General features: G+C 46.6%; 1 protein-coding gene and 1 pseudogene across 31 annotated transcripts in view; both read left to right on the top strand.

The window, feature by feature from the left end:
- Positions 1-12,839: 12,839 nt before the first annotated feature.
- NF2 (NF2, moesin-ezrin-radixin like (MERLIN) tumor suppressor) overlaps positions 12,840-26,361 on the top strand; it is a 100,798-nt gene continuing 87,276 nt past the window's right edge. For 30 of the 31 annotated variants that reach the window (XR_013398726.1, XR_013398723.1, XR_013398725.1 and 27 more), the window contains exon 1: positions 12,849-13,320. Coding sequence is in view for 19 of the 31 variants with exons in the window: in XM_077948793.1 (XP_077804919.1) it covers positions 13,207-13,320 (114 nt within the window). In the remaining 12 variants the exon portion in view is untranslated. 31 annotated transcript variants of the gene reach the window in all.
- LOC107000628 (ribulose-phosphate 3-epimerase-like) lies at positions 21,502-22,388 on the top strand (annotated as a pseudogene).

Below are 26,361 nucleotides of genomic sequence, written 5' to 3'. Positions count from 1 at the left end.
GGAGGCCAGGGCGAGTTTGAAACCAGCCTGGACAACATGGTGAAACCCAGTCTCTACTAAAAATACAAATATTATCCAGGGTTGGTGGCCCATGCCTATAATCCCAGCTGCTCCGGAGGCTGAGGCAGGAGAAGCACTTGAACCCGGGAGGCAGAGGTTGCAGTGAGCCGAGATGGTGCCACTGCACTCCAGCCTGGGTGACAGAGCTAGACTCTGTCTCAAAAAATAATAAATAAATAAATAAATAAATAAATAAATAAATAAAGTATGACATTCCTGGTCCTCCCCAGCATAAATCTGGCCACTTGAGTCCACTCCTGGAAGCAGGGAGCTATGAGTCGAATTGTGTTTCCTCAAAAAAAGATGTTGAAGTCCAGGCTGGGCGCGGTGGCTCAAGCCTGTAATCCCAGCACTTTGGGAGGCCGAGACGGGCGGATCACGAGGTCAGGAGATCGAGACCATCCTGGCTAACACGGTGAAACCCCGTCTCTACTAAAAATATAAGAAAATTAGCCGGGCGAGGTGACGGGCGCCTGTAGTCCCATCTACTCGGGAGGCTGAGGCAGGAGAATGGCGTGAACCCGGGGGGGGCGGAGCTTGCAGTGAGCCGAGATCGCGCCACTGCACTCCAGCCTGGGGCACAGAGCAAGACTCCGTCTCAAAAAAAAAAAAAAAAAAAAAAAAAGATGTTGAAGTCCTAACCCCTAGTACCTCAGAATGTGACCTTATTTGGAAATAGGGTCTTGACAGAAGTAATAAAATTAAAATTAGGTCATTAGGGTGAGCTCTAATCCAGCATGACTAATGTCCTTGTGAACAGGGGACATTTAGGCTGGGCACAGTGGCTCTTACCTGTAATCTTAGCCCTGTAGGAGGCCGAGGTGGGCAGATCATTTGAACCCAAGAGTTCAAGACCAGCCTAGGCAACATGGCAAAACTCCATCTCTATAAAAATGCAAAAATTGCCGGGCGCGGTGGCTCATGCCTGTAATCCCAGCACTTCGGGAGGCCAAGGCGGGTGGATCACCTGAGGCTGGGAGTTTGAGACCAGCCTGACCGACGTGGAAAAACCCATCTCTACTAAAAATACAAAATTAGCCGGGCATGGTGGCGCATGCCTGTAATCCCAGCTACTTGGGAGGCTGAAGCGGGAGAATTGCTTGAACCCGGAAGGCGGGTTGCGGTGAGCCGAGATTGCGCCACTGCACTGCAGCCTGAGCAACAAGAGCGAAACTCCGTCTCAAAAAAAAAAAAAAAAAAAAGAGCATTCAGTAACAATTCAATAAATTTGTGCTTTTAGGATGGATTTGCTATTTGCAATTCCATTTCTTTTTTTCTTTCTTTCTTTCTTTTTTTTTTTTGAGATGGAGTCTTGCTCTGTTGCCCAGGCTGGAGTGCAACGGCACAGTCTCGGCTCACTGCAACCTCTGCCTCCCAGGTTCAAGTGATTCTCCTGCCTCAGCCTCCTGAGTAGCTGAGATTACAGGCATGTGCCACCACACCTGGCCTCCATTTCTTTTTTAAAATTATTTTTATTTCTTTGGCTGGGCAAGGTAGCTCATGCCTGTAATCCCAGCACTTTGGGAGGTGGAGGCAGGCAGATCACTTGAGGTCAGGAGTTTGAGACCAGCCTGGCCAACATGGTGAAACCCAGGGTCTATTAAAAATACGAAAATTAGCCAGGCGTGGTGGTGCACACTTGTAGTCCCAGCTACTTGGGAGGCTGAGGCAGGAGAATTACTTGAAACTAGGAGGCAGAGGTTGCAGCGAGCTGAGATCATGCCACTGCACTCCAGCCTGAGTGACAAAAGGAGACGCCATCTCAAAAAAAAAAAAAATAATAATAATAATTGTTTTTTTCGAAACCGGGTCTCACTCCCATTGCCCAGGCTGAAGCGTAGTGGTGTGATCTCAGCTCACTGCAGCCTGGACTTCTTGGGCTCAAGCGATCCTCCCACCTCAGCCTCCAGAGTAGCTGGGACTGCAGGCCCGCACCACCATGTCCAGCTAATTTTTTTGTTGTTGTTGAGACAGAGTTTTGCTCTTATTGCCCAGGCTGAAGTACAATAGTGCGATCTGAGCTCGCTGCAATCTCTGCCTCCCAGGTACAAGTGATTCTCCTGTCTCAGCCTCCTAAATAGCTCAGATTACAGGCATGCGCCACCATGCCTGGCTAATTTTTTTTGTATTTAGTAAAGATGAGGTTTCACCATGTTGGTCAGGCTGGTCTCAAACTTCTGACCTCAGGTAATCCACCTGGCTCAGCTTCCCAAAGTGCTGGGATTACAGGTGTGCGCCACTGCATCTGGCCTAATTTTTTTATATTTTTAGTAGAAACGGAGTTTTGCCATATTGCCCAGGCTCGTCTCGAACTGCTGGCCTCAAGTAATTCTCCCTCCTTGGCCTCCCAAAGTGCAGGGATTACAGGGGAGCCACTGTGCCTCGCCCCCATTTCTTATTCTCTCCTTTTTTTTTTTTTTTGAGACAGAGTCTCGCTCTGTCGCCCATGCTGGAGTGCAGTGGCCGGATCTCAGCTCACTGCAAGCTCCGCCTCCCGAGTTTACGCCATTCTCCTGCCTCAGCCTCCCGAGTAGCTGGGACTACAGGCGCCCGCCACCTAGCCCGGCTAGTTTTTTTTGGTATTTTTTAGTAAAGACGGGGTTTCACCGTGTTAGCCAGGATAGTCTCGATCTCCTGACCTCGTGATCCTCCCGTCTCAGCCTCCCAAAGTGGTGGGATTACAGGCTTGAGGCACCGCGCCTGGCCTATTCTCTCCTTTTTAAGTGATGATGAAATGAAGGCCAGGAAGTGGTAAAAATCTTTTTGAGGTAACACAGCACCTTGGACATAGGAGGTGCTCGATAAATTTTTTTTGTTTTTTTTGTTTTTTTTTAGACGGAGTTTCTCTCTTGTTGCCCAGGCTGGAGTGCAATGGCGCAATCTTGGCTCACCGCAACCTCCGCCTCCCAGGTTCAAGCAATTTTCCTGCCTCAGCCTCCCTAGTGGCATGTGCCACCACGCCCGGCTAATTTTGTACTTTTAGTAGAGACGGAGTTTCTCCATGTTGGTCAGGCTGGTCTCGAACGCCCGACCTCAGATGATCCACCCGCCTCAGTCTCCCAAAGTGCTAGGATTAGAGGCGTGAGTCACCGCTCCTGGCTAATAAATATTAATTACTGTTTGTGAGGGGCTTTTAAACTTGTCATACCATTTATTATTACAGTATTCCCATTTTTACAAATGGGGTAACTGAAGCTTAGAGAAGTTAAATTGCCCAAGGTCACAGAGAAGTAGAAATTCTACCTCAGGCCTGTCTGCCTCCACCATCAAGTGACATGCTAGAGAAATTCAAATCTCTGCAGTCTGGCCTGAAGAGAACAGAGAACAGGAGGAGTACTACTTATTTCCAAAGGTGTTCTAGGTCCAGATAGGAGTGATTACCTGCAGCCTGCTTTCATTCAGGTTCAGTACTCCAGTGTGGTGCCTTGGCTGAGCCTCTGACCATGCAAGGTCACCTGGGCCAGGTGATGTTTAATGAGTAGGGTTACCTCCCTGAGCCTCAGGCTGCAAGATAGGCAAGAACCTATTAGTTTGTTTATTGCTATCTCCGGTGGTGCAGCTTACAAAAATGCATCTAGAACATCAGTGCAAACCTAAGCAAATGTAAGACAAAGCGACATCGAGACAGACATTTGAGAACTATATTCTATCGATACTCTTTTTGTTTTTTGTGTTTTTTTTGAGACAGAGTCTCGCTCTGTCACCCAGGCTGGAGTGCAGTGGCACGATATTGGCTCACTGCAACCTCCTCCTTCCGGGTTCAAGAGATTCTCCTGCCTCAGGGTCCTGAGTAGCTGAAATTACAGGTGTCCACCACCACACCCGGCTAATTTTTTGTATTTTCAGTACAGACAGGGTTTCACCGTGTTGGCTAGACTGGTGTCGAACTCCTGACCTCAGGTGATCCACCCGCCTCAGCCTCCCAGAGTGCTGGGATTACAGGCGTGAGCCACCGCGCCCAGCCTATCGATACTCTTTAAAAAAAGTGTCAAGGCTGGCCGGACGCATTGGCTCACGCCTGTAATCCCAGCATTTTGGGAGGCTGAGGTGGGTGGAATAATTGAGCCCAGGAGTTCAAGACCACATTGAGCAACCTTCTCTACTGAAAATACAAAATTAGTCCCAGCTACTAGGGAGGGCTGAGGCAGGAGGATCCTTGAACCTGGCGAGGTGGAGGTGGCAGTGAGTAGCTGAGACTACATCCATGCACCACCATGCCCAGCTAATTTTTTATACTTTTAGTAGAGATGAGGTTTTGTCATGTTGGCCAGGCTCTTCATGAACTCCTGAGTTCAGGCAATCCACCCATCTTGGCCTCCCAAAGTGTTAGAGTTACAAGCATGAACCACGCACCAGGCCTCAATGTTAATTTCTTGATTTTGATCATTTTATTACGATTAAGTAAAATGTTAACATTAGAGATGCTAAATGAGGGATATAAGGAAACTCTACTATTTTTGCAGGTTTTTAAGTCCAATATTAGGTCAAAATAAAAAGCTGATAGATTACACACATTAAAAAATACTTTGTTGGTGGGGTGTGGTGGCTCACGCCTGTAATCCCACACTTTGGGAGGCTGAGGCAGGTGGATCACTTGAGGTCAGGAGTTTGAGACTAGCCTGGCCAACATGGTGAAACCCTGTCTCTACCAAAAATACAAAAATTAGCCATGCGTGGTGGCGGGCACCTGTAATCCCAGCTACTCTGCAGGCTGAGACAGGAGAATTGCTTGAACCTGTGAGGTGGAGGTTGCAGTGAGCCGAGATTGCGCTACTGCACTCCAGCCTGGGCGACAGAGCAAGACTCCATCTCAAAAAACAAACAAATGAACAAACAAAACAACTGTGTTATATAAGGTCTTGTCCCAATAAGAATAAATAAACAAGAACAAAACCTTTAAATAAGAGATCTATAACTGTATAAAAATAAATAAAGCTAATGCAACAAATAAATAGTAAGTGGGTAGGAAAAAATTCACTGCAAAGTAAGCAAGAGCAGGAAGAATAAAAGAAAGCCAAAAATAAGGCAAGGTCAAGTACAATTGCCAGAGGCAGACATACGATTTGGCTCTGAGCTTCTGAAGAGCAAGAAGAAAACCTGATTACTTGAGTTACAATCTGTGTAAGAGAAAAAAAGTTAAAATTTACATCCATACATGGAGTCCTGTGCATTTCTTAGAAAATTGTATTATAAAATATTTAGTGATGGGTGAGAGAGTCATAATATATTAATGAAAGAAAAATTAACAAATTGGCCAGGTGTGGTGGTTCACACCTGTAATCCCAGCACTTTGGGAGGCGGAGGTGGGTGAATCAGGAGGTCAGGAGTTCAAGAGCAACCAGGCCAAGATGGTGAAACCCCATCTCTACTAAAAATACAAAAAAATTAGCCAGGCATGGTGGCGTGCGCCTGTAATCTCAGCTACTTAGGAGGCTGAGGCAGAGAACTGCTTGAACCCGGGAGGCAGAGGTTGCAGTGAACCAAGATTGCACCACTGCACTCCAGGCCACAGAGCAAGACTCTGTATCAAATAGAATAAAATAAATCATAAAACAATAAGTAGTATGTGAAAGCAATGGGTCAGTGGATTATGCAAGTTAAAAATTGTTTTTCTTTCTTTTTTTATTTTTGAGACGGAGTCTCGCTCTGTCGCCCAGGCTGGATTGCAGTAGTGCCATCTCAGCTCACTGCAACTTCCGCTTCCTGGGTTCAAGCGATTCTCTTGCCTCAGCCTTCCCAGTAGCTAGAACTATAGGCACACACCACTGCGCTCAGCTAAATTTTGTATTTTTTTTAGGGATGGGGTTTCACCATGTTGGTCAGGCTGGTCTCGAACTCCTGATCTGGTGATCTGCCCGCCTCAGCCTCCCAAAGTACTGGAATTACAGGAGTAAGCCACTGCTTGGTCAGGCGAGGTGAGCTTGGTGACTCACACCTGTAATCCCAGCACTTTGGGATGCCGAGCTGGGAGGATTGCTTGAGGCCAGGAGTTTGAGACCAGCCTGGGCAATATAGCAAGATCCTTGTCTCTACAAAAAAAAATTTTTAAATTAGCATGGCATGGTGGCGCCTTTAGCCCCTGCTACTTGGGAGGCTGAGGTGCGAGGATCTCTTGATCCCAGGAGTTCAAAGCTGCAATTAGATATGATCGTGTCATGGCAGCACTCCAGCTTGGGTGACAGAGTGAGTTCCCATTTCTTTACCAAAAAGTGTTTTTCTTTCTAGCTGTTTCAGTTTTCTATTGCTGTGTAATAAATTGCTACACATTTAGTGGCTTAAAATAACATACAGGCCAAGCGCAGTGGCTCACATCTGTAATCCCAGCACTTTGGGAGGCTGAGGCAGGAGAATGGCTTGAGGCCAGGAGTTTAAGACCAGCCTGGGCGACATCCCAAAACTGTGTCTCTACAAAAAGATAAAAAATTAACATGGTGTGATGGTGCACGCCTGTAGTCCCAGCTACTCGGGAGGCTGAGGCGGAGGGATCACTTGATCCAGTGGAGGTTTAGGCTGAACCGTGCTCTTGCTACTGCACGGCAGCCTGGGCGACAAAGGGAGACCTTGTCTCAAAAACAAACAAAAATCACTGCTCTAGAGCAGAGTTTCTTTATCTTGGCATTATTTACACTTTGGCCTGGATAATTCTTTGTTGTGGGGAGTTGTCCTGTGCATTGTGGAATGTTGAACATTGGCTTTTACTCTTAGAGGCCAGGAACATCCCCCAGTTGTGACAACCAAAAAAAGTCTCCAGGCATTGCCAAATGTCCCCTGTAAGGCAGGGACCACTACCTGAGAACCACTGATCTGTAAGAGCAAAGTGTAAATCAGGTGAGATATGGATGAAACCACTCCTAGATGAAAATTGCAGCTCTACCAGTCATGGCTGTGGGTAAATTACCTCGTTTCAGCCTTATTCAGTTTTCTCAGATATAAACTGAGGATATTATAGCGACCAAATGTGGTTTCGAAAAAGGTCGAAATAGTCTGGGCGCAGTGGCTCATGTCTGTAATCCCAGCACTTTGGAGGCTGAGGCGGGTGGATCACCTGAGGTCAGGAGTTCCAGACCAGCCTGGGCAACATGGTGAAACCTGTCTCTACTAAAATACAAAAAATTATCTGGGCATGGTGGCCTATCTGTAGTCCCATCTACTCGGGAGGCTGAGGCAGGAGAATTGCTTGGGCCCCAGAGGCAGAGGTTGCAGTGAGCCGAGATCGTGCCACTGCGCTACAGCTTGGGCTACAGAGTGAGACTCTGTGTCAAAAAAAAATAAAGATAAATAAAGCATGCGGCCGGGCGCGGTGGCTCAAGCCTGTAATCCCAGCACTTTGGGAGGCCGAGGCGGGCGGATCACAAGGTCAGGAGATCGAGACCACAGTGAAACCCCGTCTCTACTAAAAATACAAAAAATTAGCCGGGCGCGGTGGCGGGCGCCTGTAGTCCCAGCTACTCAGGAGGCTGAGGCAGGAGAATGGCGGGAACCCGGGAGGCGGAGCTTGCAGTGAGCCGAGATTGCGCCACTGCACTCCAGCCTGGGCAACAGCGTGAGACTCCGTCTCAAAAAAAAAAAAAAAAAAAAAAAAAATAAAGCATGCAAAGCACTTTGCAGAGTGCTGTACATGGTAAGCATTTAAAATATGGTAGCTACTAATATTGTCCAGACCATAGTTGAGACCATAAGTATTTCCTTATGACCGTCACTCATTCATTCAACAGGTATTTATTAACTGGGGTCTGTGTGCCCGATCATAATGAGCTCTACCTGAAGTCCCCCTCAGACCCTTATTTGGTGCATATAATTATCATCTGTGTTTATTTATTTATTTATTATTTTTGTTTTGAGACAGATTTTCACTCGTTGCTCAGGCTGTAGTGCAATGACGCAACCTCGGCTCACTGCAACGTCTGCTTCCCAGGTTCAAGCGATTCTCCTGCCTCAGCCTCCCAAGTAGCTGGGATTACAGGCACCCAGCACCACGCCCAGCTAAATTTTTGTATTTTTAGTAGAGACAGGGTTTCACCATGTTGTCCAGGCTGGTCTTGAACTCCTGACCTCAGGTGATCCACCTGCCTCAGCCTCCCAAAGTACTGGGATTACAAGCATGAGCCACCGCACCTGGCCGAATTCTTTGTGAATGACATTTTTTGGGAAGCTGGGGGTCTCGCTCTGTCACCCAGGCTGGTGTGCAATAGCACCATCATGGTTCACTGTAGACTCCAACTTCTGGTCTGAAATGATCATCCCGCCTCAGCCCCGGTGAGTAGCTGAGACTGCAGGCACACTCCACCACAATGGCTAAACTTTTTTTTTTTTTTTTTTTTTTGAGATGAAGTCTTGCTCTGCCACTTAGGCTGGAGTGCAATGGCACAATCTCAGCTCACTGCAACCCCTGCCTCCAGGGTTCAAGTGATTCTCCTGTCTCAGCCTCTGGAGTAGCTGGGATTACAGGTGTGCGCCACCACGCCTGGTTAATTTTTTTTTTTTTTTTTTTTTTTTTTTTTTTTTTTTTTGAGACGGAGTCTCGCTCTGTCTCCCAGGCTGGAGTGCAGTGGCGCGATATCGGCTCACTGCAAGCTCCGCCTCCCGGGTTCACGCCATTCTCCTGCCTCAGCCTCCCGAGTAGCTGGGACTACAGGCACCCACAACCGCGCCCGGCTAATTTTTTGTATTTTTAGTAGAGACGGGGTTTCACCGTGGTCTCGATCTCCTGACCTTGTGATCCGCCCGCCTCGGCCTCTCAAAGTGCTGGGATTACAGGCGTGAGCCACCGCGCCCAGCAATTTTTTTTTTTTTAAATTTTTGTAGAGACGGGGTTTCACCATGTTGGCCAGGCTGGTCTTGAACTCCTGACCTCAAGTGATCCACCCGCCTCCGCCTCCCAAAGTGCTGGAATTACAGGTGTGAGCCACCGCACCTGGTGCACACTGGCTACATTTTTAATTTTTTGTAGAGATGGGGTCTTACTGTGTTGCCCAGGATGGTCTCGAACTCCTGGCCTCATGTGATCCTCCAACCTTGGTCTTCCAAAGTGCTGTGATTACAGGTGTAAGCCACTGTGCCCAGCCTATGAATGTCACTTTTATTATCAGCATAATATTCTATCATATCTACTTTTTTTTTTTTTTTTTTTTGAGACGGAGTCTCGCTCTGTCGCCCAGGCTGGAGTGCAGTGGCGCAATGTCGGCTCACTACAAGCTCCGCCTCCCGGGTTCACGCCATTCTCCGGCCTCAGCCTCCCGAGTAGCTGGGACTACAGGCGCCCGCCACTGCGCCCGGCTAATTTTTTCTATTTTTAGTAGAGACGGGGTTTCACCATGGTCTCGATCTCCTGACCTTGTGATCCGCCCGCCTCGGCCTTCCAAAGTGCTGGGATTACAGGCGTGAGCCACCGCGCCCGGCCTATCATATCTACTTTTATTCCTGGCCCTGACCTCCCTTCTGGGATTCAAAGCCACATGTCTAGCTATATGTCCTCCTGGGAACATTAAATTTGGCAATTAGCTATATGTCCTTCCGGGAACATTAAATTTGGCAATTAGCCCAGTGCCTAGCACCTGGTAGGTAAGTCTTTCCATAAAAATGAGCTATTACCCATCATCGGTGTCACTTTTTAGTCCCTGCTGTCTGATCCACCTCCTTTTGCTACTCCTCACTGGGTTCCCAGTGTCATGTATTTTCTTTTCTTTCTTTCTTTTTTTTTTTTTTTTTGAGAGGTTGTCTCACATTCTCGCCCAGGCTGGAGTGCAGTGGCGCCATCTCGGCTCACTGCAAGCTCCGCCTTCCGGGTTCACGCCATTCTGCTGCCTCAGCCTCCCCAGTAGCTGGGACTACAGGTGCCCGCCACCACGCCCAGCTAATTTTGTGTATTTTTAGTAGAGACGGGGTTTCACCGTGTTAGCCAGGATGGTCTCGATCACCTGACCTTGTGATCCGCCCGCCTCCGCCTCCCAAAGTGCTGAGATTACAGGCGTCAGCCACCGCGCCCGGCCAATGTCACGTATTTTCTTTCTTTCTTTCTTTTTTTTTTTTTTTGATACGGAGTCTCGCTCTGTCTCCCAGGCTGGAGTGCAGTGGCCGGATCTCAGCTCACTGCAAGCTCCGCCTCCCGGGTTCCCGCCATTCTCCTGCCTCAGCCTCCCGAGTAGCTGGGACTACAGGCGCCCGCCACCTCGCCCGGCTAGTTTTTTGTATTTTTTTAGTAGAGACGGGGTTTCACCGTGTTAGCCAGGATGGTCTCGATCTCCCGACCTCGTGATCCGCCCGTCTCGGCCTCCCAAAGTGCTGGGATTACAGGCTTGAGCCACCGCGCCCGGCCCTGTCACGTATTTTCTATCAGCAGCCGATTTGTTGTCCCTGTGGGGAGCCCAGAAAACCCAGCCCAGTTCTCTACACCTGAAGCGATGATAATGAAGACACTCTCATGCTAAGCCCATAAGGCCCTAAACAATCAGTTTTGGTGGGGAGAATTTGCTAGCAGAAGGCAGGACATAAAGTTCTCACAGCAGCCTCACTGGTTGTGGCAGCAAACCATTCCTGAGGCCTGGCCGGTGCTTCCTGGCACAGCAGGGGTCCGTGCAGAAGAGCTAGATTTATTCCATTAATATACCGTTACAGCAACAATGTCTGCTGAGTACTCTGGAGCTGTATTTCACATTTCCTGAGGCTGTAGTAGGGATAATTTGGAAGCAGGGCAGCACAGTGCTAACCGGCAGGCTCTGGGTGGGACAGACCTGGGTTTGAGTCCTAGTTTTACCTTTCGCTGTCTGCATTATAGCCAGCGAGTGGCTCTATCATATCTCTCGGTATCTTCACCTGTGGAGTCGGGGTGATTTTAACGCTAGCTAACATTTATGGAGAGATTATTGTTCAGTTAAAACTCAGGGCTGGGCGCGGTGGCTCACGCCTGTAATCTCAGCACTTTGGGAGGCCGAGGCGGGCGGATCACGAGGTCAGGAGATCAAGAGCATCCTGGCTAAGACCATCCCGTCTCTACTAAAAATACAAAAAAAATTAGCCGGGCATGGTGGCGGGCGCCTGTAGTCCCAGCTACTCGGGAGGCTGAGGCAGGAGAATGGCATGAACCTGGGAGGCAGAGCTTGCAGTGAGCCAAGATTGTGCCACTGCACTCTAGCCTGGGCGACAGAGCAAGACTTCGTCTCAAAAAAACAAAAAAAACAGAAAAAACAAAAACAAAAACAAAAACCACAAAACTCAGAAGACGGGGCGAGGTGGCTCACGCCTGTAATTCCAGCACTTTGGGAGGCCAAGGTGGGCAGATCACCTGAGGTCGAAGTTCGAGACCAGCCTGGCCAACATGGTAAAACCCCGTTCCTACTAAAAATACAAAAATTAGCCGGGCGTGGTGGTGGTGGGGGGCGCCTGTAATCCCAGCTACTGGGGAGGTTGAGGCAGGATAATCGCTTGGACCTGGGAGGCGGAGGTTGCAGTGAGCCGAGACAGCCCCATTGCACTCCAGCCTGGGCAACAAGAGCAAAACTGTCTCAAAACGAAAAACAAAAGAAAAAACACAGTAAATTGTCTCTATTTGACTACTAAGAGCTATTTTAAAATAGAATTTATCTAAGTACAGTAAGGTATAATTATCCCCCTACACCCGTTATAACCCTTGATGACACTAAATAAATAATACACGAATATGGTTCAAAAATGGGCATCGTAGAGTATAAAATGAAGAATGCTTTCATTTTCCACCCAAATTCAGCAATTTCATAGGATGCCAGGCTCCATTCTAAAGCCTTGTATGTATTCAGTGCGCTGAAATTCAACAACCTCACGAGGTAGGTATAACCATTAATATTAATTCTAGGCGGGGCGTGGTGGCTCACGCCTGTAATCCCAGCACTTCGGGAGGCCGAGGCGGGCGGATCACCTGAGGTGGGTAGTTCGAGACCAACCTGACGAACATGGAGAAACCCCGTCTCTACTAAAAATACAAAATTAGCCGGGCGTGGTGGCGCATGCCTGTTATCCCAGCTACTCGGGAGGCTGGCGCAGGAAAACCCGGGAGGCGGAGGTTGCAGTGAGCCGAGATCGCGCCATTGCACTCCAGCCTGGGCAACAACAACGAAACTCCGTCCCCCACCACTCCCCCCCAAAACATAATGATTCTAAAGGGAAGCAGAGGGATCTGGCGGAAAAGTGCCAGCAAATCTAACAGGCCTCCACAAGAGTCTTGAAAGTTTGAGAAGCTTAGGGGTCGCTATATGTGATTAACTGTCAAACAAGAATATTCGCCGGGTGTCCGAAACGCGATCCCCTGGGGCGCCACACTCGGAGCCTACTTGAACCCAAAGAGTCCCTCCCTGGGCCAACGAGGGACCCAATTCCCGCGCCCGGCACCCAGCCTCTACGTGGTTTCCTAGGAAAGGATAGCGGAGGTCCGCCGCCTCAACCAGTCTTGTTAGAGTGGCACAAAAGCGTTCGGAGTGACTGCCACTGTAGCCACTCAACGCCGAGCCCAGGCCTGCTTTTTTGCGGTTAGAGTGAAACTTTCCATTGGTGGAGTCACCCTGAAGGAGGCGGGACGGAGGGGGAAAGTCCTGCCTACCTTGGTCTTCCCAGCCAATCGCAGCATCCAGGTCGCAGAACCCAGGCGGTAGCCTCCGGTTCGGTTGCGCTGTGCGTAGTGGTCTGGGAGACCTGAGGGCGGGGCCGGGAGCAGGCCCCGGACTGCGGGGAGGGTACGCTTCCCGCGGGCGCGCGGAGTGAGGACGGTGACAGCCACGCGCGCGCATACGCGCCCGACTGCAGCGCGGCCCCGCGACCCTAGTCGGCAGCTGAGAGGCGCGCAGAATCTGGGCCGCTGCCGACTAGGGTTCCCGTCCCGAGGCGTCCCCGGCATCTCCGGCCTGAATCCCGGAGTGCCAGGTCGCGCCTGCACCGACGGTCCCGGCTCCCGTGCCCTCCCAGGAGCCGTCAGGGCCCGCCCCTCAACTCCCCTTTCCGCCCGGGCAGGGTCCTCGCGGCCCATGCTGGCCGCTGGGGACCCGCGCAGCCCAGACCGTTCCCGGGCCGGCCAGCCGGCCACCATGGTGGCCCTGAGGCCTGTGCAGCAACTCCAGGGGGGCTAAAGGGCTCAGAGTGCAGGCCTTGGGGCGCGAGGGTCCCGGGCCTGAGCCCCGAGCCATGGCTGGGGCCATCGCTTCCCGCATGAGCTTCAGCTCTCTTAAGAGGAAGCAACCCAAGACGTTCACCGTGCGGATCGTCACCATGGACGCCGAGATGGAGTTCAATTGCGAGGTAACCGGCCGGCAGCCCCGACTGCTGCGGTGACAGTCGAGGTGGAAACTCGAGAGGTTCTCTTTATATCATCTTAATGGGTGTAGCTAGAGACGGGCAGAACCGGAAGGGGCCAACTAGGCCCAAAACCTCATGTTAAAGATGATTGCTGCTTTTTTTCATAGGGCTTTTGGGTTTTAGCATTTCCTGAAGGTTATTTTCATTCATTGTTATTGGAAGAAGCTGGATGCTCCTGTGATAGAAAATTCCGGATTTCAGTGTCAGGCTTAAGTTAGGCTTACGCTTAAACGCTTGAAAGTTTATTCTTTCATTAGGTAATATTGTTATGTACCCAGGTATTAGAAGTTGCGTCTTGTTTATTGGAAAGCCAATACTTGTTTTCCTTTTCTAAAGCCTACATATTCTGGAAAAAAACCCTTTGAAGAACGATATAATATCTCATACTTACTTTCCACATAGTTTCCAACATGATGATTAACAGCTATCAATTGTTCAGTATTTTCAAAGTGCCAGACATTTGCACATTTAATCCTCAGAACAAACCCATTTATCTAGTAAATGGCAAGGTGGGGTTTTGAACTAAGCTCACAGCCAGTACAGTACTGCTTCTCAAGTAATTTAAGTTCTTGCTACTAAAGGTGTGGTTTGTGGACCAGCAGCATTGGCAGCAGTAACCAAGAGTTGGCAAGCTTTTTCTGTACAGGACCACATAGTAAATATTTTCAACTTTGTAGACTAGAGAATCTCTGTTGGAGCTATTCAGCTCTTCAGCTCTGTCATTGTAACACAAAAGCAGCCTTAGATAATATCAGCTTCCAGCTTGACAGCTTAAGGAACCCATTCCTCTGTAAAACTGGTGAAAATTCTTTTTTGTTTTGTTTCATTTTGAGACAGAGTCTCACTCTGCCACCCAGGCTGGCATGCAGTAGTGTGATCATGGCTCACTGCAACCCCCACCGACCTCTGTGGCTCAATCAGTCCTCCTGCCTTGGCCTCCTGAGTAACTGGGACCACAGGTGTGTGCACCACACCTGGCTAATTTTTTTTATTTTTTTTGAGACGTCTCGCTCTGTCACCCAGAGTGCACCGGGCTGGAGTGCAATGGCGCGATCTCGGCTCACTGCCAACTCCACCTCCCAGGTTCAAGCAGTTCTCTTGCTTCAGCCTTCCAGGTAGCTGGGATTACAGGCATGTGCCATCACGTCTGGCTAATTTTTCTATTTTTAGTAGAGACAGGGTTTCAACATATTGGGCAGGCTGATCTCGAACTCCTGACCTCATGACCAGCCCACCTGGGCCTCCCAAAGTGGTGGGAAAGTGGTGCTATTATAGGTGTGAGCCACCGCGCCCAGCCTCACCTAGCTAATTTTTGTAGAGACAAGGATTTTGCCATGTTGCCTAGGCTGATCTTGAACTCCTGACCTAAAGCAATCTGCTGGCCTTGGACTCCCAAAGTGATGGGATTACAGACGGAGCCACCATGTCTGGCCCAAAAATTCTTTTTTTAAAATCAACTATTTAAACCCTCCGGCAATGGTCCTGAGGGCAAACAACAAATGAAACACCTATTCAAGAAAATCTACAAATTCGGTAAGAAAGATGAGAGGATATGGTATTTGAACCAAGATCATTCCCTCCTTACCCACTCCTAGCTTAGTGAGGTAGAGCTTCTACTCCAGACTATTGCAAACTGAAACACGGGGCACCGCTCCCTCAGCTCCCAAATCAAATGCTTTCTTCCCAGGAAAAGCTGGACATCAGCATTTCTTATCATACCCAGAGCTACTTGTTGCTGAGGTTAAAACCTGTGTGAGTGCAATTGAAAGTTGGAGCTCCCTTTTTTTTTTCTTTTGAGACGGAGTTTTGCTCTTGTTGCCCAGGCTGGAGTGCAATGGTACGATCTCGCCTCACCGCAACCTCCGCCTCCCAGGTTCAAGCGATTCTCCCACCTTAGCCTCCCGAGTAGCTGGGATTGTAGGCTTGCCCCACCACGTCTGGCTGATTTTGTGTTTTTAGTAGAGATGGGTTTCTCCATGTTGGTCAGGCTGGTCTTGAACTCCTGACCTCAGGTGATCTGCCTGCCTCGGCCTCCCAAAGTGTTGGGATTACAGGCGTGAGCCACCGTGCTTGGCTAAAGTTGGAGCTCCCTTCTTCCACCTAGTCCCTACTTGTGGAACAGGATTGTACCTTGGGCATGGCATACTGAAACTACTGGCGCCCCAATTGCTCATCCACCAGTTCTAGCAGGCTGAGCCTCAGGTTGTTGCGGTCCCCTGCCTCCTTCCACCAAGTGCTCAGTTTCTAGAGTGCGGGTATCTCTCAGAAGCTTTCCATGCTCCTTCCCCCCAGCTCCAGAGCCTTTCTCCGGGATTTTGCCTGAGGAGAGAAGCAGGCCCTAAAACAGATAGCTCCTAATCTCTTTCCAATGGTAGTGACTTCATTTGCAACACTGTGTAGAAATTCATGCCTAAGGGCAATTTGGAGATGTGAAGGTTTTGGTGAGAGGCAATTGGGAGATCTGCGGATTTTTTTTTTTTTTTAAGTTAAAAATTTATTGGCCGGGCGCAGTGGCTCAAGCCTGTAATCCCAGCACTTTGGGAGGACGAGACGGGCGGATCACGAGGTCAGGAGATCGAGACCATCCTGGCTGACACGGTGAAACCCCGTCTCTACTAAAAAATACAGAAAACTAGCCGGGCGAGGTGGCGGGCGCCTGTAGTCCCAGCTACTTGGGAGGCTGAGGCAGGAGAATGGCGTGAACCCGGGAGGGGGAGCTTGCAGTGAGCTGAGATCCGGCCACTGCACTCCAGCCTGGGCGGCAGAGCGAGACTCCGTCTCAAAAAAAAAAAAATTTATTGACATTCTGAAAATATAAGGATTGTGAAAAACTATTTAATATTGCTTTTAATTTATCATAGGAGTTACTTCCCAAAAATGTTAATCACAGCTGGATTGAAAGAGTCTTTGGGAAATGTGGCAATGTTGTTTATATAAGTATACCACATTATAAGTCTACTGGAGATCCAAAGGGATTTGCGTTTGTGGAATTTGAAACAAAAGAACAAGCAGCAAAGGCAATTGAGGTAGGTCCAGATCCTGAAGTCAGAACAGGCGAGAGGAAGAGAAGCAGCTCTGAAGATGCAGAGTCCCTTCCTGAATTAGTTCCCAAAGATTCCTGTCCTCCTCCAGAAGGGTAAAAAAAAGAGATCTGCGGATTTAATGGAGATGCAGCCTAGACTGTAGGTCTCCTGGTTTGCTGGAAAGAATTGGGGAATAAGACAGCTGGGAGAAGCCCTTCTAGGATCAGAATAAGGATCAAACATTGACCATAGCATGGTGGCTCACGCCTGTAATCCCAACACTTTGGGAGGCCAAGGCGGGCGGATCATGAGGTCAAGAGATCATGACCATCCTGGCCAATATGGTGAAACCCCATCTCTACTAAAAATACAAAAATTAGCTGGACATGGTGGCATGCACCTGCAATCCCAGCTATTTGGGAGGCTGAAGCAAGAGAATCACGTAAACCGGGAGGTGGAAGTTGCAGTGAGCCAAGATCACGCCATTGCACTCCAGCGTGGGTGACAGAGTGAAACTCTGTCCTGTCACAAAACAAAACAAAACATGCGCCACAGACCTCTGAGGTGATGGATGTCCCTCCTGCCCTGGTTGTATCATTATACCTTGTATATTAATGAATCAGAATACTGCAGGTACCCCCAACATATGTACAACTATTATGAATCAATAAAAAACAATTTGAAAAGTAAAGTATGTGGCGGAGGTGGAAAAAAATGCTTTCCTCCAAACAGGCACAATTTGATTATATCAGTTTGTAGAGCAAGAGCAAGTTATGCCTCAGTGCATTGTTGAAAATAATAGAACAATATACCCCAATTAGTGGAGCATCATAGCTGGGTGTGGTCAAGGAGAGAAAAGAAGAGAACCCTACCAAAACCACTGTCATCCCAGGGTGACTGTGGGCATACCCAAAGCTGCACCTCCCTGAAGAGCAGTATCATAGGCCTTAACACTCTTCAGGGGAAATGGATTTCACTCAAATAATCCCAGGGTGACTGTGGGCATACCCAAAGCTGCACCTCCCTGAATAACAATATCATAGGCCTTAACACTCTTTAGGGGAAATGGATTGCACTCAAATAATCCAGCCAGTTACTAAACAAATAACAATTAGCACTGGAGAGGGGGTACCAATCCCCAAAGTTGCTACAGTATATGATCTAAAATGTCGTTTCCAACAAAAAATTAGGAGACATACAAAGAAACAGGAAAATATGACACATACACTGAAAAAAAGCTGGCAACAGAAATTGCCTGTGAGACAAGGGGCCAGAGTTAATGAAAAAGGCTTCAAACTAGCCATTAGTTTCACAGTACTAAAGGAAAATATGATGACAAAGAAGTAAAGGACAGTATGACACTGTTTCATCAATTAAAGAATATCAATAAAGATATAGAAATTATAAAAAAATAAATGAAAATTCTGGAGTTGAAAGTACAATAACAACTGGGCAGGGTGGCTCACGCCTGTAATCCCAGCACTTTGGGAGGCTGAGGCCGGTGGATCACCTGAGGTCAGGAGTTCGAGACCAGCCTGACCAACATGGTGAAACCCCGTCTTTACTAAAAATACAAAAATTAGCTGTGCGTGGTGGCCGGCACCTGTAGTCCCAGCTACTCGGGAGGTTGAGGCAGGAGAATTGCATGAACCTGGGAGGTGGAGGTTGCAGTGAGCCGAGATTGCGCCACTGCACTCCAGCCTGGGTGACAAAGCGAGACTCCATCTCAGAAAAAGAAAAAAAAAAAGGAAGTACAATAACAAATTTTAAAATGCACTAGAGGGACTCAATAATAGATTTGAACTGGGTGAAGAAGAATTAGTGATTTTTTTTTTTTTTCCTTGAGACGGAGTCTCGCTCTATTGCCTAGGCTGGAGTGCAGTGGTGCAATCTCGGCTTACTGCAACCTCTGCCTCCCCGGTTCAAGCAATTCTCCTGCCTCAGCCACTGCACAGTGGCTTTGGGAGCACTTTGGGGGACTGAGGCGGGTGGATCACCTGAGGTCAGGAGTTCAAGACCAGCCTGGCCGACATGCTGAAACCTTGTCTCTACAAAAATACAAAAATTAGTGGGGCATGATGGCGGGTACGTGTAATCCTAGCTACTCCGGAGGTTGAAGCAGGAGAATTGCTTGAATCCGGGAGGCAGAGGTTGCGGTGAGCAGAGATTGTACCACTGTACTCTAGCCTGGGCGACAGAGTGAGACTATCTCAAAAAAAAAAAAAAAAAAAAAAAAGAAAATAGATTGATAGAGATTACGCATGCTGAAGATTAGAAGAAAAGAATGAAGAAAAATGAGCAGAGCCTCAGAAATGTGGGAGATCACTAAACATGCCAACATATGCATAATGGGAATACCAGAAGAGGATAGAAAAGGAAGCAGAAAAAATCTTTGGGAAAAAAAAGGCTGAAACTTCCCAAATTTTTTGAAAAACATTAACCTATACATTTAGAAAGCTTAATGAACTCCAAGTAAGATAAATACAGAGATCCACAAAAAGACGTATCATGTTAAAAATGCTGACAGTCAGACAAGAAGAAAATCTTGAAAACAAAAAGAGAAAAAGGATTCATCACTTTCAAGGGAGCCCCAATAATATTAACAGCAGATTTCTCAGTAGAAACCATAAGGGCCATAGGCAGTGGGATAACATCTTCAAAATACTCAAAGAAAAATCCCATCAACTAAGAATCCTGTATTTAGCAAAGCTGGATATAGATGAACTAGACATTTCAAAATGAAGATGATGGCTGGGCGCAGTGGCTCATACCTGTAATCCCAGCACATTGGGAGGTTGAGGTGGGTGGGTCACCTGAGGTCAGGAGTTCAAGACCAGCCTGAACAACATGATGAAACCCTGTCTCTACTAAAAATAGAAAGATTAGCCGGGCGTGGTGTTGCACACCTGTAATCCCAGCTAGTTGGGAGGCTGAGGCAGGAGAATTGCATGAACCCAGGAGTTAGAGGTTGCAGTGAGTCAAGATCGCACCATTGCACTCTAGCCTGGGCAATAGAGTGAGACTCCATCTCAAAAAGAAAAAAATAAATAAAAGTTGAAATTTCTCAGATAAACAAAAGCCAAAAGCTGAGAGGATTTATTGCTTGAAGACCTGCCCTAGAGGAAATACTGAAGTAAATTCTTCAGGCTGAAAGCAAGAGACACCAGACAATAATTTAAATCCATACAAATAAACAAAGAACACTGGTAAAGGTAATTATGTAATTATAAAAGACAGTATAAATGCATATTTTTTTCCTCTTAACTGATAAACAATCATATAAAACAGTATGTGTATAATATTTTGTTGGACTTACAAAAAATGTATGTGTAATACATTTGCCAATAACAGCACAAAGGAGCTGGGTGGGAGCAAAGCTCTATGGGCTAAGGAAATGGCTACAGATCTTAACATAACAACTACAACAACATTTTGACCGTGCTAGGATTACACCTGTAATCCCAGCACTTTGGGAAGCCGAGGCAAGTGAATCACCTGAAGTCAGGAGATCGAGAACAGCCTGACCAACATGGAGAAACCCCGTCTCTACTAAAAATAACAAAATTAGCTAGGCATGATGACTCATGCCTGTAATCCCAGCTACTCAGGAGGCTGAGGCAGGAGAATCGCTTGAACTGGGGAGGTAGACGTTGCAGTGGGCCAAGATGGTACCATTGCACTCCAGCCTGGGCAACAAGAGTGAAACTCCCATCTCAAAAAACAAAACAGAACAAAAATCTTTTATTGGGTATGTAAGTTTAATAGATGGATATGTAATAGATGTATGTATAACAATAAGGCCATGAAAAAGGGGGGAAAAGGAATGGAGTTATATAGGAATAACTCCTATGTAAATATGACTATATATCACTGGAATTAAGCTAGTATAAACCTGAAGCTGATTCTTTCTTTTTTTTGTGAGACGGAGTCTTGCTCTATTGGCCAGGCTGGAGTCCAGTGCCATGATCTTGGTTCACTGCAACCTCCGCCTTCTGGGTTCAAGTGATTCTCCTGCCTCAGCCTTCTGAATAGCTGGGGTTACAGGCATGCGCCACCACACCCGGCTAATTTTTGTATTTTTTTAGTAGAGACAGGGTTTCACTGTGTTGGCTAGGCTGATCTTGAACTCCTAAACTCAGGTGATCCGCCCGCCTTGGACTCCCAAAGTGCTGGGATTACGGGCATGAGCCACCATGCACAGCCAATCTGAAGCTCATTCTGATATGTTGAGATTACATAGTAAATCCCAGAGCAACCACTAAAAAACAAAAGCCTGAAAAACTAGTGAAATAATTGTTAGCCGGGCACGGTGGCTCAAGCCTGTAATCCCAGCACTTTGGGAGGCTGAGACGGGCGGATCACAAGGTCAGGAGATCGAGACCATCCTGGCTAACACGGTGAAACCCCGTCTCTACTAAAAAATACAAAAAACTAGCCGGGCGAGGTGACGGGCGCCTGTGGTCCCAGCTACTCCGGAGGCTGAGGCAGGAGAATGGCGTAAACCCGGGAGGCGGAGCTTGCAGTGAGCTGAGATCCGGCCACTGCACTCCAGCCTGGGCGACAGAGCCAGACTCAGTCTCAAAAAAAAAAAAAAAAAAAAAGAAGAAATAATTGTTAAATAAATTTAAATGTTTCATTAGAAAATATGCACTTAAATTAATAGAAAGTAGTAAAGGAGGAACAGAGAAATAAAAATAATGTGAAATACATCAGGTGCAGTGGCTCACACCTCTAATCCCAGCACTTTGGGAGGCTGAGGTGGGCAGGTCACCTGAGGTCAGGAGTTTGAGATTAGCCTGGCCAACATGGTGAAACCCTGTCTCTACTAAAAATACAAAAATTAGCCGTGCGTGGTGGCACATGCCTGTAATCCCAGCTACTTGGGAGGCTGAGGCAGGGGGTCACTTGAACCCAGGAGGCAGAGTTTGCAGTGAGCCGAGATCATGCCACTGCACTCCAACCTGGGTGACAGAGCAAGACTCCCTCCCCGCTACCTGAAAAAAAAAAAAAAAAAAAAAAAAAAGATGTGAAACACATACAAAAAAAAAAAAGTAAAATGGCAGTTGAATGCCAAGTAATTAGATAACTTCAATGAAATGAAATGGACAAACTCCTAGAAAGACATAAACCACCAAGATTGACCCAAGAAGAGACACCATCTGAATAAACCTATAACAAGTAAAGATATTAAATTAGTAATTAAGGGGACTTGTGGAGTAACTTGCTCTTGGGAACCAGTGTATGGCATCGGGCTGCAAGATTGGCCCATCCATCCTCAACACTACCTGGCCAATTTAGGGGCCCAGTACCTCTGGATGCTAGACTCTGGGGTCGATTATCTCCACCTGGATGTAATGGACGAACATGTACATGATGGTGTCCAAGCCAGAACAGTGGGTAAAGCCAGTGACTATAAGAGGAGCCAATCAGTACATCTTTCAGCTCGAGGCTACTGAGAACCCAGGGACTTTGATTAAAGACAATTGGGAGAATGGGATGAAGGTTGGCCTTGCCAGCAAACCAGGAACCTCAATTCAGTATTTGGCACCGTGGAGTAATCAACTAGATATGGCCTTGGTTATGACAGTGGAACCAGGGTTTGGAGGGCATAAATTCATGGAAGATATGATGCCAAAGGTTCACTGGTTGAAGATCCAGTTCCCATCTTAGGTTATAGAGGTCGCTGGTGGAATAGATCCTGACGCTGTCCATAGGTGTGCAGAGGCAGGAGCTAACATGATTGTGTCTGGCAGTGCTATTGTGAGGAGGCAAGACCCCAGATCTGTGATCAACCTGTTAAGAAATGTTTGCTCAGAAGCTGCTCAGAAACATTCTCTTGATTGATGAAACCATAAGGAGCCCAGTGTTTCTGTTTACGAAATCTCCTTTTTACTGGAAAACAGAAATATCGACTACCAAATCATAATGCAATTGAAGCCATTCTGCTTTTTTGAGCAGTTATTCATTTCGGTGATTATGATTGATTGTACAGAGTATTATAAGAAGTTAGAAATTGGTGTGTATGACTACATTTTCAGTGAAGCACTTTATTAGTGAATGAGATACTGTTTTTATTGAGAGCCTTGATTTTTATAAAGAGTAAAAATATGGCTGCATTAAGGTTACAAACAGAAAAGTGTCTTAATGTCTAAGGAGGGCATATTAGCTACACTACAAAAACAATTTTTTTCTGTATTTCTGAAAAGAATTTTGTTGTTTCTCAGCTGTTTTCCAAAAGCAAAGGAAGTTTTCATGTTTTTTTCTATTTTGTGTTATGTGTGATTTGTTTATATGCTTGGTAATATGAGTCGAATGGAATTTAAAAATATAAGTTTGGGTACGATAGTGTACCATTAAAAAATAAATAAATAGTTAGAGAGACCTGGGCACAGTGGCTGTTGCCTGTAATCTCAGCACTTTGGGAGGTCAAGGCAGGAGGATCCTTTGAGGCCAGGAGCTTGAGAACAACCTGGGCAACATAGTGAGACCCCAACTCTAAGATATACATAATATATATGAAATCAGCTAGGCATGGTGGTATGAGCCTGGAGTCCCAGCTACTCAGGAGGTTAAGTTGTGAGGATCACTTGATCCTAGGAGGTTGAGGAGATAGTGAGCTATGATTGTGCCACAGTACTTCAGCCAGGATGACAGAGTAAGACCCCGTCTCTTAAAAAAAAGAAAATAGGCTGGGCGCAGTGGCTCATGTCTGTAATCCCAGTACTTTGGGAAGCCGAGGCGGGCAGATCACGAGGTCAGGAATTCAAGACCGGCCTGTCCAATATGGTAAAACCCTGTCTCTACTAAAAATACAAAAATTAGCCAAGCATAGTGGTGTGCACCTGTAGTCCCAGCTATTCAGGAGGCTGAGGCAGGAGAATCACTTGAACCCAGGAGTTGGAGATTGTGGTGAGCTGAGATCGCACCACTGCGCTCCAGCCTGGGTGACAGAGCGAGATTCTATCTCAAAAAAAAAGAAAAAAGAAAAGAAAAGCAAATCCTAGGCTCTACCTACTAGAGGTCCTGATAGCTTCACCACTGAACTACCAAACATTTCAAGAAAAATTACTACAGTTCTTCACATTCTTCACAAATTCTTCAAAAATGAAAAAGAGGAGAAAATACTTATAAACGAATTTTATGAGACTGGTATTACCCTGTTGCCAAAACCAGACAAAGACATTACAAGAAAATAAAACTATAGACAAATATATCTTACAAATGTCGAAGCAAAAATCCTCAACAAAAATACTAGCAAACTGAATCCAGTAACATATAAAAAGAATTATATACCATAAACAACCAGGATTTATTCTAGGAGTGCAAAGTTGGTTTAACATCCAAAAATGAATTAATGTAAATAATGTAATGCATAATATCAATAGAATAAAAAACAAAAATCACATTGTCATCTCAGTAGACACAGAAAAAGCATTTGACAAAATTCAGCCTGTTTTTCATGATAAAAACACTAAATAAACTAAGAAGAGAAGAAGAGTTCCTCAACGTGATAAACAGCAGTTATGAAAAACCCACAGCTAACTTCATAATAGTGAAAGACTGAGGCCAGGCACGGTGGGTCACGCCTGTAATCCTAGCACTTTGGGAGGCCAAGTTGGGCAGATCACTTGAGGTCAGGAGTTCAAGAACAGCCTGGCCAACATGGTGAAACCCTGTCTCCACTAAAAATACAAAAAAAAAAAAAAAAAAAAAATTAGCCAGATGTGGTGGTGCATACCTGTAATCGTAGCTACTCTGGAGGCTTACGTGGGAGGATTGCTTGAACCTGGGAGGCAGAGGTTGCAGTGAGCTGAGATAGCACCACTGCACACTCCAGGCTGGGCAACTGAGCGAGACTCCGTCTCAAAACAAGCAAACAAACAAACAAACAAACAAACAAAATAGTGAAATACTGTATGCTTATCCTTAAGATTAGGAATAAGATACCTACTTTCATCACTTCTATTCAGCATTGTGTTGGAGGTTCTAGCCAGGGCAATTAGGCAAGAAAATGCAATAAAAGACATCTATATTGGAAGGGAACAAGTAAGATCATTTCTGTTTGCAGATGACGTGATCTTGCATATAGACCCTGAGGAATCCACTAAAAAAGTATTGGAGCTAATAAATTATTAGCTTAGTAATGTTGTAGGATACAAGGTCATTATGCAAAAGTCAGTTGTAAATGTATCCACTTGGAATGAACAACCTGAAAATGAAATTAAGAAAATTCCATTTGTTATAACCTAAAAAATAAAAATACTTATAACACGAAAAGTATCTTTTTTTTCCATCCTCTGACAGTTGTGTAAAAGAAAGTATAAAACTTATACTCTAAAAGCTGTAAAACATTTTTGGTTTTGTTTTTTAAATTAATTTTATTTTTTTTTGAAACAGTCTCACTCAGTCGTCCAGGCTGGAGTGTAGTGGTATGATCTCAGCTCACTGCAACCTCTGCCTCCCAGGTTAAAGCGATTCTCCTGCCTCAGCCTCCCACGTAGCTGGGACTACAGGTGTGTGCCACCACACTCAGCTAATTTTTTGTTTTTTTTTAGTAGAGACAGGGTTTCACCGTGTTAGCCAGGATGGTCTCAATCTCCTGACTTTGTGATCCGCCTGCCTTGGCCTCCCAAAGTGCTGGGATTACAGGCATGAGCCACCGCGCCTGCCTTAATTAATTAATTTTTTTGAGATGGAGTGTTGCTCTGTTGCCCAGGCTGGAGCATAGTGGTATGATCTTAGCTCATTGCAGCCTCTGAGTCCTAGGTTCAAGAGATTCTCCTGCCTCAGCCTCCTGAGTAGCTGGGACTACAGGTGTGCACCACCAAGCCTGGCTAATTTTTATATTTTTAGTATAGACGGGGTTTCCCCTTGTTGGCCAGGCCGGTCTCCAACTCCTGACCTCAGGTGATCCACCCACCTCAGCCTCCCAAAGTGCTGGGATTACAGGCATGAGCCAATGCGCCCAGCCTGGCCTTTTAAATGATTTAATTGATTTTTTTTTTTCTCGGGCTTGCACTGAAGTGAGAACAAGTGCAGTGGTGCAATCATAGCTCAGTGCAGCCTAGACCTTCCAGACTCAAGTGATCCTCCTACGTCAGCCTCCCAAGCAGCTTGGACCACAGGCATGCACGATCATCCCTAGCTTTTTTTTTTTTTTAATTTCTTGTAGAGACAGAGTCTCCCTGTGTTACCCACACTGGTCTTGAACCTGACCTCAAGCAATCCTTCCATGTTGGCCCTTCAAAGTGCTGGGATTACAAGTGTGAGCCACCATGCCTGGCCTATAAAACATTTTTAAAAGAAGGAAGATATAAATAAGTAGAAAATAGCTCTTGTTCATGGATAAGACGTAACATTGTCAAGTTGGCAGTACTTTGGAGATTGATCTACACGTTCGACATAATCCCTGTCAGAATCCCAGTTCATTTCATTGTAGAAATTGACAAGTCGCCAAGTGTGGTGGCTCATGCATGTAATCCCAGCACTTTGGGAGGCCGAGACAGGCGGATCACTTGAGACCAGCCTGGCCAACATGAAAAAACCCCGTCTCTACTAAAAGTACAAAATTAGCCAGGTGTGGTGGTGCATGCCTGTAATCCCAACTACTTGGGAGGCTGAGGCAGGAGAATCGCTTGAACCTGGGAGGCGGAGCTTGTGGTGAGCCGAGATTACGCGCCATTGCACTCCAGCTTGGGCAACAAGAGCGAAATTCCGTCTCAAAAAAAAAAAAAAAAGAAAGAAATTGACAAGTCAATTCAGAAATTCATATGGAATCATAAGGGACCCACATTAGCTAAATCTTGAAAAAGAAGCAAGCAGAAAGACTCACACTTTGTGATTTCAAGACATACTATAAAACAACTATAATCAAGACAATGTCACCAGGCACAGTGGCTCATACCTATAATCCCAACACTTTGAGAGGCCAAGACGGGCAGATCACTTGAGGTCAGGAGTT

Source organism: Macaca mulatta, chromosome 10, assembly GCF_049350105.2.
Source record: "Macaca mulatta isolate MMU2019108-1 chromosome 10, T2T-MMU8v2.0, whole genome shotgun sequence".
In the NCBI taxonomy this organism is placed as follows: Eukaryota; Metazoa; Chordata; class Mammalia; order Primates; family Cercopithecidae; genus Macaca; species Macaca mulatta.
Note: the sequence above shows the minus strand (reverse complement) of the source record. Positions and strands in the feature narration are given on the sequence as shown.